This window comes from Ixodes scapularis, unplaced genomic scaffold, assembly GCF_016920785.2.
Source record: "Ixodes scapularis isolate PalLabHiFi unplaced genomic scaffold, ASM1692078v2 PGA_scaffold1__304_contigs__length_218370807, whole genome shotgun sequence".
In the NCBI taxonomy this organism is placed as follows: domain Eukaryota; kingdom Metazoa; phylum Arthropoda; class Arachnida; order Ixodida; family Ixodidae; genus Ixodes; species Ixodes scapularis.
Window position 1 is genome coordinate 82,038,575 of NW_024609846.1, and position 15,034 is coordinate 82,053,608.

The 15,034-nt window shown below is 48.3% G+C and overlaps 1 protein-coding gene and 1 pseudogene across 1 annotated transcript; both read right to left on the reverse strand.

The window, feature by feature from the left end:
• Positions 1–221: 221 nt before the first annotated feature.
• Positions 222–1,235, reverse strand: LOC121835766 (annotated as a pseudogene).
• Positions 1,236–6,028: 4,793 nt separating this feature from the next.
• On the reverse strand, positions 6,029–14,001 carry LOC121835767 (the record flags this gene model as incomplete). The annotated part of the gene is made up of 3 exons (XM_042290248.1): positions 13,882–14,001; positions 13,235–13,288; positions 6,029–8,626 (listed from the first exon to the last, which is right to left on the reverse strand). Coding segments are annotated over exons 1-3 (2,772 nt in total), but the record flags the coding sequence as incomplete, so codon positions are not given.
• Positions 14,002–15,034: the final 1,033 nt, after the last annotated feature.

The following is a 15,034-nucleotide window of genomic DNA, read 5'->3' on the forward strand; positions in this document are numbered from 1 at the left end:
AGTATTTTCATCTTCACTTCGCAAAGGCTATAATGCACAAGATATTAATTGTTAGGAAGCTTTCATGATCTAATATTAAGTTAGGAAATAGTCAATCGGCACGTAAAATGCCAAATTAGACTTCAGCGAAACGGTATACAAAAGAAGTAAAGAACGAATGGGCCAAAATAGCTAAAGTAGTATCGGTAAGCACACAAACTGGGCATAATAGCGTTGAATGTCTACCTCCAGCTCTGGATTGCATCGGCGAGGAACATCAGATGTGGAAAGAGGATCCATTTAGTTGGCACGTCCGCAGCTCCACTTTCCGACGGTGTGTACACCTTCCTTATAGCCTACGAAACTTTAGTCTTAGGCTGTTTCACGTGTGTTGAAGAACTGTCTCTGCGTTGGAAGGAACAAAACAAGATATAAACGCAAGTTCAGATTTCACAATGACCGACCCACTAATATATGTTTTTTAAAATGTAATGTGACCTTCGGAAAACATTTAGGTTATAAATGTTATAAACTAGCGGACGCATGGCGCGAGAAAATATCGAGCAGTAAACAACGCACACGTTCGTGAACGGCCTCGCGATCCTTTTGCAAGCAGCGGAGCGACCGATATAATCGCTAATCTGCATAGCCTGCACACAAAAATGAAAAAAAAAAAAAAAAAAAAAAAAAATATATATATATATATATATATATATATATATATATATATATATATATCGCAAGGGTGCAGGCGAGCAATATTAACCATGTTGAAATAACTTGAGACTGGGGCAGAGAAGAAACATCAAAACGTAGAAGAAACAGAAACGTAGAAGAGACGACGTCTAAGAAAAACGTCGTCTTGTATATTTTTTATCTCTTCTACATTTTGATGTTTCTTCTCTACCCCTGTCTCAGGTTAAGTCAACACGGAAACAGAACTGTAATATCAATACTGAAGAATATACATTGCCTGCGCGAGCCAAGCTTCGACAGCTCTTGTAGCTCCATAATTAGTGAGCATTTACCACAAAACCAGAGCTTTCTTCAATATCGCGCAATTTTCTGCTTGTGTCAGCGCCGAGCATACACAAGTTAAAACGGACTTACCGTTTTGTCCAAGCACAACGAATATTTCTCTCCAAGCGTTCATCTTTCGTTGAGTGTCTCAGTACACCTTGAGGCGCTGGCTGGTCATAGAGTATCGGCCTTGCGCGCACTTCTATCAGCAGCTCGTCCGTCAACAACGTCCCCATACCTACGCGCCAGTCTCTACTCGCGGAAACGAGCACAGCACAAAATTTACTAACTTCAAATGATACACACGCCACAACAGGCCGGCCAAGGATGCAATGTAACACCCTGGGAGCTAGAATCCGTAAGCTTAGAAAGCTACCGTGCAGAAATGGCCAGTTGTTCCAAAGCACCGCGCTCGCCACTCTGGAGCGTGGGCTGACGGGGAGGCGGAAGTCCCGTGACCACTAGAAGCTAAGCGAAACCTTGCCGCGCATTGGCTAATACGTATTGGTCGTATCGTTAAAAGGCGTAAAAGTTGAAGACCCTTTCACACCCTCATGCACGAATTTTACCGTCAGGTGCGCACGTAGTTATTATTCTGCTCGTAGTCTGAACGAAACCGTTATGTTTGTTAGGCTTACGATTGCGTGTGTTGTGAAAGATCGGCGCGTTGAGTCCGTAGTGTGAACATAGCTTTACCTACAGTATTGAAGATTGGGTCGTAGTGAACTTCCAGCGAAGATTGGGGGACATCACTGAAAGCCAAAAGCACCCCGTCAGAGCAAGATCAGTGAAGTTGAAATATTCGACTTCTCGAACTACAATTCACTCTCACAGACTCGTGGATGTTTGCCAAGCCCCGATGAGCTGGAGCTCAATCAATCGGCCTTTTTTTAGTCGGGTTAGACAATGGGAAGTGCATATGCAGTTTTACCTAATGATAGCGCAGTCTCAGTAACAAGAAATCAGACGAAGACAATTAAGACTGCTTACGTGTAGGAATGCTTTCGCATTTCTACACGCAGCGTATTCGTACAAGCAGAGCGCCACGTCTTCCTTTTTTCACACGGCGCTCCGGCGGTGACATTACGCCCCCCCCCCCCCCCCCCCCCTTAATTGCGCAGGCTTCCGTGACGATGCATCAGCTTTGACATGCTTTTCTTTGTTTTTGTTTCTGAGGCGCGTCCGCTTTGTCCTTGAGCGCCTCGACGGCATCTATGACGAAGCATCTGCGTTGCTCTGCTTTTGGCGATTAGGAATTTAACTGCCGTTTCGCTAAGCCAATGGGAATTGAGGTGCCGTTTTTCGCTGCTACAGACAGAATTTAGGTGCCGTTTTTCGCTGCTACAGATAGCACCGACTTCGCTCCATGGGGCAGTTCATGCTTTCGCAATAAAAAGGCGTCCACTCCTTTTACCATGACCTTTCATATACGCAGCAGATTCAGAATCGATCAGCCCTGGCACGGCTATTAGAACAAGATGCCAATGCTGCCTTAGCTGTTTGAATGAAGATAAATTAATGACTGGTATACCCACTGTATCGCGATGAGGCATACACCTAAAGCTGGTTCACACATGCATCATAGCGCAAAATCAACACTAGGAACAGCATTGACGCGGCGCTAACTTGAACTTAGCGATGGCAGCGGTGTATCAGGGTTGTATAAACACTAACAGCCCGAAATCGGCATTGCATCAGTAAGGTCAGCGCTACTTCTGTCGCTGAACAATTCCGCCGGTGTAGTGCTGTGGTGTCTGTTTCAGCATGGCATTATAAACTTCTAAAAGTCTGGTGCCTAACTGTTTGTTTGTCGTTTCAAATATCTTCGAATGTATATCAATTTTTCCTCGAGTGTTCGCCCGTGCTCTTGCTTTACGAGAACTCCGTGGTAAGGCGCACGTACTTGACGAAGAATGCGCTGTGCGTCAGCATCTTGTCCCACTCGTTCGACGCCCGCAGCAGGAGCAGCTTCACTACGTCGGTCAAGTACGACCAGGAATGGTTTGTCTGCAAGTTCGAGATCAATCCAAGAAGTAAAAAAATGATGACACACTGTTTGATGGGTGGCGGTTTTGTCCACACTCGGAGAAGCTCCTGCGCGACCGGTGCCTCAATATCCTTCTGTTTAGGGTGATGCCACCCTTTGTAGTACCCGATGCCGACAGCACGCGCTCACGGGGAAAATACAAAGAAATCAACGAAAACAAAATGTCGCCATAATACAGTCAACGCCACAAACGCATGCAGGGCCACGCTCTTTCACGCGCTTCTGAACAAAAAATAAAAATAAACGTGTGAGACAAAATGGCGAGATGCATCCACCCTAAGCAAAGCGCACATGAAGGCACCCTAGCGCGACCACGGTTGCGTCAACATTCGGCTCAAACTTGACTCGTTAAAACGCTGATGCAGCCCTCGTTTCCAATCTGTGGCCAGCGTTGGTCTTCTCTGATGTTACCATCTCATTCGGCACTGCTGCTTCGTTATCTAGGAGGTGTCGCGGGGCGACTACTCCTCTCTGGCTCCGCGCCAACTGTGCGCGTGACTTTGACGAAAACGAAGGGCTCGTCTCGACGAAAACCCGGCGGTGTCTGTCCGTTTGTCAGCGCCGGGGAGAGAGGGAGGGGTTGACGCGTGCTGACGTCAGCGCATCGGACCTATGGGAGCGTCGCACGGCCGCCACCTCCCCCTTCTTCTGCTGCTCTCCCCGGCGCGGACAAAACGAAATCCACCGCCTGGTTTTCGTCAAAACGAGTGTTCTAATGCTAACGCATTAAAAAAATGAGGTAAACACACAAAGCTGCGTTTGCGTTGCGTTGACAAAAGGGCCGCGAGTCGCATGTCATCCGTGCCTCCTGTGAAGCGTGGCCACCAATTCATAAAATAGCTTGGCAAGCGGTATGCGAAGCACGAATGTCCTGGTCACTGGCAGTCGCGACTCGGTACAACCAGTACCACGCTTTCAAACTACATATCGCCACTCCAGCTCGGCGTGCCATCTACCCTTATGGCCACTAGATTATACCGAAACCGGCAGTTCACTGTGGACGTCATTTTCGTTTTAAGAGCTTGTATAGCGGTAAAGCCAACCGTCAGTTTCGATTTCGTTGATTTTTAGAGCGCAGCTCTTAGGCGCCCGTTTCCGGCTTGAGCGGCGTCGGCGTCGCCGTCTGCGTAACCAAGGTCACCCCAAAGTCACGTGACCCCAGGACACGTGACCCCCAAGGTCACGTGACCCCCGAGATCAGGTGGCCCCCAAGGTCACGTGGTCCCCCTCCCCGAGGTCACTTGACCCCCTCCCCTCGAGATCAGGTGACGCCCCCGGAGCATATTAAAGAATGAGGGGAGGAGGAGGAGAAGGAGGAGAAGGAGGAGGAGGGGTCTACCAACACCTCCTAGAAGACAAGGCCGTAGCGCTCTCCTCGTGACGTCGCAAAGGAAGGCCATTGCGGGCGCGCGTCGAAGCGCCGAATCGAAGGCAACGCACGTGGATCGGCCGTCGCAGCGGCGTTTTTAGTTACACAAGCGTGTTTAATTAGCTAAACTTCCACTGCGCTCATAATGAAAGCTCGGAAGCTGATTTTATTACTCGGGAAAAGTATTGCGGCGTCGAATTTTCGACGTTAAATGGAAGAATGCTGCAGTGTTTAGCATTGTCCCAAGATATGTTGTGTTCATTCGTAAACAGCAATATTCCTAGTGGTATAATTATTCCTTGAAGATGAATGATTTTATGAGAAGTAATTATAACGAAATGACTAGATGCAGTGATAGCGAATTAACCACATCCTTGCGTGAAATAAAAACGTCGGAAATCATCACTGAAGACGAGTGGTCTAATTCCTTTTGTCTCGAACTGTTTTTTTTTGCATGCGCAAATGCAAAACGTACAGCACCAAATGCTTGCCAATACAATGTTTACAAAAGCAGAGAACATTTATGCGAAAGACTGCATGAAGCTTGTCAGCTAGAATGTAGCTAAAATATTATTTTTATTCCAGTAAGCTATTAGGTAAATGGCTACCTTACACTGCAACAAAAGCTTTAATAGGAGAAACTTGTGCACTTCATCACATGCCTGCCACAAATTGTGAAGATTTCTAACGAGCCAGTTAGGTTGTCATAAAAACTTAGTTGTAACTAGTTTGGTGCAGCATGTCTATTGCTTCTGCCTACTTCAATACATTAGTCGCATTATATCAAAATATTCGTGCTTGGCAGCAGTGACAAAGCCCCAATCCAGTTTCTTAGGCAAATCGCAGTGTTCTATGAAAACTTTGAAAAAAAAAATCTTTCGAGGTACTAAAAATAGTTCTCCAATGTCACCTGACAAGCCTACAAACTTCAACTGAATCTGGACAGCATCACAATCTCATAAGTACGTTTTCTGCTTAAAGGTAAATAGTTGGAGGATCGTTCTGCCCATGACTTGCATTCAGCACTATAAAAGTAAATTGTAAATACTGCATTTCTCACCTGAGACAGTTGGGGAAGAAAACCGCTCGTCTATCCAATGGTTCTCACGTAGCCGCGCATGTGCATTTCACATGCTGTTTTGTAGCTCTCCAGACGTGACATGCACGACACATACTGCATGTCGACTTCAATGCCGTATCACCACCACCACACTCGAGAAAGAGCACACATAACACAGAATAATGTGGCATAAACCTTCAGCACATATATTTTAGATGCACAACCATACTGTCTTCGCTCTGCAATAAAGGGCTTGAGTTCTTTGGTTGGGTGACTATCACGATAAACAATTATAATGTTCATATCACAGTTGGTCTGCAACAAAATATCACAAATAAAGTATAACACCGAGGTGCCTGCAATGAGATGGAGGTCTTCACAGGTGCAAAAGCCAGAAGACTTATCACTGAGTGGCAGTTGAATCGGAAGACTTGTGGCGAGCTTGCGCAGGTCCAGTGATGGTTGATTTGGCTCTAAGAGTTTCTGCTTTCCTTTTCTTTGCCTTGGCGTTCGTATCAATTATCTTATCATTTAACCTGCGGCACAGATTCTTCAACATAATGTTTGTGCTACACCATAAAATATGCTTAAGCACCTGCTCGCTCGTGTGTCCATCTCCACAGGTGTCAAAGTCCGAGAATTCATCGCTGGCTAGAAGTTCAACAGTGAGCTCTGTTGCTACCTGCCGCTGGTTTGGCATCTGCAAAAACTCTGGCTGCTTCGACAGTTGGACAACAACAACATAGTTGTTTGCAACTGCATTTACAACAAACATTGTTGGATGGATGAGTCCTCCCCTGTCAAGTTCTCTCACAAGGTCGTAGTGCTGCTGCATGACTGAAACCGTGATTGTTTTGTCTATTGACCATACAGCCCTGCATTTCTCACAGTTCAGCTTTTTCACAGTTGCATACACAGCATATCCTGCTACATAGACAAGGACCGGGATGATGTCCTTTATCTGTGACAACGCTTCCTCAGTTACTACGACGTTGCAATTGGGGCGTGGGGCATCCGTGCGTTTGAAGAGATCTTCCCATTGCTCGTCTCTTTTGCTGCCACTTACGGAAGCTGTGGCGATCTTTGGCAGAGTGCTTTGCAGCCGCAGTTTATGCTCAGCTTCAAAAATTTGCCTTATGGACACATGATACTGTGATCCAGCCAGTCGTCTGTACTTTCCAAAGCGCTCTTCCAAGCTGTCCGTCTGAATCTTTCCCAAGAGAAAGTAGGACAGCTGCAGTTCTTCGAAGCAGTACCTGGCGACCTCCAAGAGTGCATAAGTCGTCTGGTGGAGAGCAGCATGGGTCTCCGGGGTTAGCTTGCCTCCGGTAAAGTCTGTACTCTTCCACTCTTCGAGCCAGTCCAGAAGGTTGTAGAGAAAATCCACCTTCGGATCATCCATCGAAGGAAAGAGAGGTTTTTGAAAGTCATCCCTTTTTGCCATTCCTTTGCATGGTGTCTTGACATTCATAATGTTCCACCATTTCACTATGATTTCGATGAAGCTTGCTGTTTCCTCACAGTATTGGAGACTTGTTTTCGATCCAAGTGCACGAAGGGCATGGGGCAAGGACTCATGGAAGATCTGCAAAGCAAGCTTCACGTTTTGCCGTTCAATACTTGAGGGGTTCAGAGCCTTTCTTGACGGAGTGTAGCCAAACCTCAGCACTTGCTCGCATTCCAAGTTGTGCGCATCTCTGATTGTTTCAAAAGATGCTCGCAGCCTGCGCCGCTGCCTTGTCGGCTCACTCTCAAACTCTGGGTAGTAGAAACAAACTTTGTCATCTTGTTGGTTGAGCCAATTGTTGCGGATACACTTCAGAATGTGCACCGGATCTATCACGAAAAACAGTGGCCTGGGAGGATCAGATGGGTGTGGATACACAATCCGTGGTTCTTTGGGTGGTGGTGTAACGAAGTGGGACATCGCCTTTCTGTTCACCGCATTGTTATCACTCACGACACACACAACCCTGTAACCGATGTTCTCCAGCTCACAAATCACGTCTCCCAACATCTTGTGCAGAAACTTCGCGTCCGCTCGGTGCACAGGGACGATGTGGGCAACTTCCTTGAAGTTGGACGTGATGCTTTGAAGCATAAAAACAAACGCACTGTTGGCTGGTTCCGTGGAGTTGAGCGCCACGCCGGTGATGTTTCCGCCTTTATAGTCAAAAAAGGGCTTTATGTGAACCTCATCCACCATAAGTGTCACAAAACGCTGGCGATCATCAAGGTCAAAAATCCTCTTCCTCATATAGCTCAGGAATGTTGAACTTCGATGCTCGTGTTGAGGATTCATGTCGTACGAGGAGCAGATTGAACGGATGGTCGCCGGGTGTGGGAGAAAAATGTTACCACTGCTGCGGACATACTTGTAAGCATGAGGAGATATTGTAAAAAAAATACAACAAAAAATCATGAAGTCGACTGAGTAACGCCTTTGCTCCTTCTTCTTCGATAGTAGCGCCAACTGCTCATTAAGGAACTGAATGGCATGGACTTTGTCCTCTGCTGGTGTCGTGGACAACTGGCCAAGTAGCAGATGAATGGTCTCGAATATGTCCTCATCTGCATCCCGGGTGCTTAAGCTGTTGTCCCACAATTCAATGCTCTCTAGGAGCTTGATTAGTGCCTTCTTGCTGTTGACGCTAGCAGGAATCTGTAAACTGGATTCTAGTCTCTTGGTCGCCATTTTCCCAACGTGGAATGTAAGGCGCAAATCAGCATTCAGGACAATTAAATACTTGATCCATGGTGCTTCATCGTGAACAATGTGCACCAAAATTAGGCAATTGTTGCTTTCTATAACATGCCACAATCCAGACTTCTTGCTTCTTAAGTAGTCAGTTACATCTTTTATGCCGAGAATCCTATCGGCCTCCTCCTCAGCTTGGAACAGGTCCATAGATTCTGCAACTGCAGTTTGGAGAGCATCGGCTTCCAGGCGTACTCTTCTGGCTTCTGGATCTTCTCTCACATTTACATCAGTAGTCGACAAGTAGTTGGGGCAGTTGCGGAATTTGTGCGGCACAGCACCTTGGCAGAGTCGAGGATACTGTAAGGGTACCTTTACGGTGCACCCTGTAGCAGCATCGGTGTGCGATGTCACTCGAAGAATGTCGCTGTCAGCAAAATGGAGCTCGCACACCTGGAAAAAAATGTTGCCTTTGTATAAATAACAGCTACTTGTCAGCATCTCTTTAATTGGACCCACGGATCACGTAACGAAGAGATGTCCCAATAAATTTATATTACGCAGACACGCATGTGACCATTTTTCACATGCACGATTTTTACGCGGGCATATATGACGCTTATTACAAGCATACGACCTCTTTTAAACACTCTACAGCGTCCAAAATTTGGGGAAAACTACTGGTTGCCGAAACAAACTATAGACCTTTTCCGTGTACTCTCGTCCCCAGCCACCTATAGGCGAATCCGGTATGGGCGACGAAAAAATAATCCAACGTTTCAACCTGCAAATAGTAAAAAAATAAAGGGGAGGCAAAACGACAAAGTGTGACGTTTACGCTTATATCGTAAATGCCTTCTATTGGCGTGGCAAAGGCGAAACAATGTTTTCGCCCATACTGGAAGTGACGTCAATTCAAGATGGCGGCGCACTCGCAGAAAAGGTCTATATATAAGTATGGGCCTGCGAGAGCAATTTCCCGCGCAACGCGTGCTCTGTTTGGACAGACTCTCAGCTACCGGCCGTATTCTCGTCCTCGAGGCAAGCTGTTTAACGTCATCGAACGCTACTGTCAACGGGCGCTTAGCACCGAAAACGCACGACGCATGCCACCAGAATTAAACTCCTACTCACAAGTTTCGTGCAGCGCTGGCAAAGGCAGCGGCGCGAGCCAACGCGAGCACGTGGCTTTAGGAAATGTCTTCCTTGCACAAACGCTCGTGCAAACATTAATCTTACGGCGTTCTAGAAAGCTCGTCAACTGACTTTAATCTATACTCCTTTCACCTTAAATCTGAGACTAGAAGTTCCGCCTTCAGCGCGAACTTTCTGCACTTGCTAACACAAGTGTGAACGCACAGGAACGCGCAACCAAAGCACTGCGGAAGCCAGCGAGGTCGTTCTGAAAGCGAAACTTCTAGCCTCAGCTTAAGGGTGAACGGAGTATAGCGCTGCACACAACTGGTAACATCGAGGGGAACTCGAGAACCTCAGAAAGCTGACGAAACTGTGCAAGAGAAACGGCAATTCGAAACAGTGGGGAAGTTCTCACCCTGGAGTGTCGCGAGACAACGAGATTCTCCCGGGGAATGGCTCGTATCCACGACCGCCGCTGGTCGCCGTCTTCGGGAAATTTGAAGATGTGCACTGTTTCGGTGTTCTTGTAGTTTCCCCGACAACCCGGAACGCAGCACTTGTTCCGCATGCCGACCAAACAAACGTTCGCGCGCGCGCGCGGACAGTTTACGGAGACGAGACGAGACACTCACGAGGCGAGCACGACGAGCACACGAAACAAAACTAACTGCAACGGAAAAGTTTGAACGCGGGAGCAGCGGGAGCTGGCTGGAGCATGCGCGTTCAGTGCCACTCCGCGCGACGCCAGCCACGCCAGCGACGCCGGCGCGCCGGCCCACCGCCACCGCACCGCTCGAGATGGGCGTTTTCTCACGTCGATGCTCGATGGTTTTTCTCACGTAGTTGTGCGATGGCCTTCCTTCCTCCGCCATTGTGACGTAACCACTCGGAGCGCTATGGCCGCTATGGCCTTGTCTTCTAGGAGGTGTTGGGTCTACCCTCCCCTCAGTACCCTTCCCTCCTCCTCCTCAAGAGCTGCGCTCCAATTCGGCGTTACAGGGAGTTGTAAACGGCTTTCACTTTTAGAGCGCAGCTCTTAGGGGCCCGTTTCCGGCTTTAGCGGCGTCGGCGTCGCCGTCGCCGTCGCCGTCGGCGTAACCGCGCGGTGCATCATGGGAAATGTCCCATAATGCACCGCGCAAGCCCCCCACCGGGGTCACGTGACCTCGTGGGGGGCACGTGACCCCCCGAGGTCACGTGACCCCCCGAAGTCACGTGACTCCCCTGAGGTCACGTGGCCTCGAGGGCTCGAGGGGGGTCACATGACCCCCCGACGTCACGTGACCCCCGCCGATGACGTCATCGTCACTGATGACGTCACCGGCATCCACATCGTCATCGTCATCATCACTGATGACGTCATTAATGACGTCACTGATGACGTCACCGGCATCCACATCGTCATAATCACTGATGACGTCACCGGCATCCGCATCGTCATCGTCATTATCACTGATGACGCTCAGGAGCCTGGATTCAGGCTCCAGCACGACCCCGAAGCGATCCATACGAGAACCACCCTACAAAAATAAAGAGACGCCATGTTGGATTCTTTACGGCTTGGCTTAGAAACGGCTTCAAAGTAGGCTACTACGTCCCAAACGTGTATATAGAAGTCGTTTTGAAAAGTAAGCCAGATATTTTATTAATAGCATGGTTAGCTCTTAATATAATTTTACAATTTACCGAATATAAAATAATAAGTTAACTCGCTCAAGTAATGAGAGCCCCCCACCACGGACGAGGAATTCGGCGCTACTGTACAAAACTCGACTCCATTGGCCCTATGGAATCCGTCCGGGGGTTGCTATGGCCTTGTCTTCTAGGAGGTGTTGGGTCTACCCTCCCCTCAGTACCCTTCCCTCCTCCTCCTCAAGAGCTGCGCTCCAATTCGGCGTTACAGGGAGTTGTAAACGGCTTTCACTTTTAGAGCGCAGCTCTTAGGAGCCCGTTTCCGGCTTTAGCGGCGTCGGCGTCGCCGTCGCCGTCGGCGTAACCGCGCGGTGCATCATGGGAAATGTCCCATAATGCACCGCGCGAGCCCCCCACCGGGGTCACGTGACCTCGTGGGGGGCACGTGACCCCCCGAAGTCACGTGACTCCCCTGAGGTCACGTGGCCTCGAGGGCTCGAGGGGGGTCACATGACCCCCCGAGGTCACGTGACCCCCGCCGATGTCGCGTGACCCCCGATGACGTCATCGTCACTGATGACGTCACCGGCATCCACATCGTCATCGTCATCATCACTGATGACGTCATTAATGACGTCACTGATGACGTCACCGGCATCCACATCGTCATCGTCATAATCACTGATGACGTCACCGGCATCCGCATCGTCATCGTCATTATCACTGATGACGTCATCAGTGACGTCACTGATGACGTCACCGACATTCGCATCGTCATCATCACTGGTGAAGTCATCAGTGACGTCACTAATGACGTCATCGGTATCCGCATCGTCATCGTCACTGATGACGTCATCAGTGACGTCAGTGATGACATCTTCGGCATTGGGGGGGGGGTTCACGTGACCTCCAAGGTCACGTGACCCCCAAGGTCACGTGACCCCCCCAGGTTAGTTGAACCCCCTCCCCAGTACCCTTCCCTCCTCCTCCTCAAGAGCTGCGCTCTGATTCGGCGTTACATGGAGTTGTAAGCGGCTTTCACATTTTTTTTATACAAAATAATACAAAGTATTACTTTGTATTTTGTATTTTTGTACAAAGTGTACAAAAAGATCGATAATATTGCAAGGTCTCTATAGAAAGTCGAAAAACACCGTTTCTAAAAAAAGATTCTAAGAAAAAAAAATTCTAAGAAGCTTCAAAATCTGCTTCATGGTCCCTTTAAATGTATTTTTTTCGCTGTTTAAATTATTTATGTTTCTGCATATCTAAATATAATTTTGAATTGTTACGACACAAATTAAAGTAAATGATGCAGATACTTACGAATGGCACTGTCATGTTCGCGAACTGTAAGAAACGGAGCATTCACCGTGGGGATCGTCATCCAATAACTCAAATTTGCTCAATTTTTTTTTTTTTTGCACGTTGGATTACGTTATAAACCACTAGTTGCTTTGAGGCCCCCCTAAAAAAGAAATAAAGGCTCGTTCTCACAGTTGCGTCGACTGCGTTGAGCTGCGTTGCGTCGTGAAGCACAGCACCTCCCTAATGAATCGCCCTAAGAGTAGCCACAGCAACAGCTCGACGCGAGCAGTCTTAACGCAGTCAAACGCAACTGTGTGTGATGACGACTTGAACTGAATATGCCAGAACAGCTCACATACACGCGAAAGTTTGAAGAGGCTCAACGCTGTGTTGACGTCTCCCGACCCTACATGGAGTTTGACCAAGACATGTCTGCCAGTGCTCGGACTAACGAACATTTCGAGCCTTTTGAACCATACTGGGCACTTCGCTTGCACTTTCTAGTGACCAAAGGCGGTGGTGCGTTAAAACAAAGAGCGCCTTTCTTCCTCGCGCCTTTGTGGCGTCTCCCTTTGCATCGTATGTCACAAAGATTTGATCACAAACAATAGGTGTTGGTGACGGCGTGATTCGAACGTGCAGGCACGTATTAACCGTGACTGCCTTTGTAACTTGTTCGTGGCAGTCGGCCTCCCGACTTACTAGACAAAAAGGCAGACAGGTTTGTTACGTTGAAAGGACACAAACAGTGCTGCTAGAACACATTTTACAACCCTCGCGTAGAATTAAATCACTGACAAAATATACAAAACGTATGTAAGCTAATAGCAATTGCAAGTCCTATCGCACATGAGCACTCTTAAATTTGGGATAAAAATTACATATAAAAAAAATGCTTGTTTGCATTCTAATATATCTATCAGTAAATGAACAATTCCCCGAGCACTCATCTCACCGGCGATAAATTGCTACCTTACAACTTACGTTCTCGATCAAGTCTGGGTTTTGCTCTGCGACGACGAATTTGATTCCTTTTGCCTAGAGAAAGAAGCAGGCTATAATGTTAGAGAACATTTATATCCCAAGATGTCCCCGAGGGTGTCTGGCACTGTGAAACACACGAAATGCCAATCAAATATTGTTTCGATCAGCTCAACTAATGAGAACGCGAGGTGGCACAGGGACGCACCTCTTTTGAATCACTCACCCTGCACGACAAAATATTTAACTAGAAGGGAAACCGATATACCGAATTTGCCAAGACAGCAGAGACGGCTGTCTTCGTTGTCTCGGCGCGTTTTCAGGACAATGAATGGCGGCAGCACATCTATCTCAATTCAAAGGGGAAAACTCCGAAGCTGCGGCCGATCCAGCCATTCTAACTATAAAGAAACTGTCGGCGCGAAGGTCGTCGAATTTGCGCGGAGTAGGTTGCGTCCCCTAGTAAAGTATTTGGCACGACCACCGGGGCACGACTCCTCTCGCCCTTCCCACTGCAATGGACTGATAGCAAAGACCAAGAACTGGTGCGCTACACACGTTCGGAGGTCTTCTGGAAGCGACACCTTTGACGTCACAAGGCCTCCGGTGTTCGAAACGGGGTTCGGATATTAACGAAGAAGAGGGATGACCTTGCTAATGGCGTGCTGTCTGGTATTTGCGGTCATCCACTGGCTGTAGTCCAGGTTGTGCGCCATGGTCGCCCGGAGTTCTTCGCACATTCGAAGGACTTGCTTCTGGAAGAGAAACATTACGTACAGTACATAAGCAGTAAAACTTGGATATGTTTACTCTAACTGCCATTGTCCTTTTCGCGTTAACTATCCTTCGTATTTTGTAAGGCTCCGCGTAGTTAGTGTGAGGCAATAGCCACACACTAATAAAATAAAAGCACAACATATAAACTAAAATTCTGAAGCGACAAGTGGCTCGCCCTTCAGTGCCTTGACGGCGTGTTTCCAAGCACCCCAACTTCTCGATAAGTAGATAGCAAGCATGGCTTGCGACGATAATATGACTCAGTATCAGAAACCGTCGAAACGCTGAAGGGACAGGGGTGTGCTGTTTGTGCTGCTTCGCGCTGAACTGTACCAAGCACTCAGCTGGCGATGATCGTAACACTCCCCCACATGAGGAAGTGTTCGCATCTCTTCTCCTCATAACGGGGAGTGCTTTTCAGGCCCTCACTCATAGGGGAGTGTTTGTAACATTCACGGACATGTAAAGGAAGCTTTCATAACACTCCCGCTTACAGAGGAGAGTATTCGCAACACCCTCTATTACACAAACGTGTTTGCACCCTTCCCCGTTCTCCAACTCTCCACATGCATCGCTTCTTAATCGGAGAGTGGAATGCTCGTCGGCACCCTGTTGGGCGCGAGCTGATTGGAGCGCGCAAAGAGTAGCTGTCCCGCGGCGTGCGGAAGCCAGGTCCAGAGGTCGTGCAGGCAGAGCTCGGTGCGGGGCGCGTTGCTGGCCAGGCCGACGCGGCGCAGGAAGTCCTGCTGAATGGCCACGAAGGCCTCGCTCGTGTACGGTCCCAGAGCCAGGATGACCCGCCAGGCCACGTAGTTGATCAGGTGGCGCCTGAGGAGTGCGGCGAAGCGAGCGCGGTGGGACGAAAAAAAAAAGAAAAAAAAGAACGAAAGCTTTATGGTCACCGAGTGCTTGAAGAAAGCTGGGTAGATTGAGTTCCGAACATCTGCAGGGTTACCACTGCGCAGCCAGTAAGAATCTGGCATTGAAGAATTTTCGTAGAGCGTTTTGATATCTCCGATAACGATA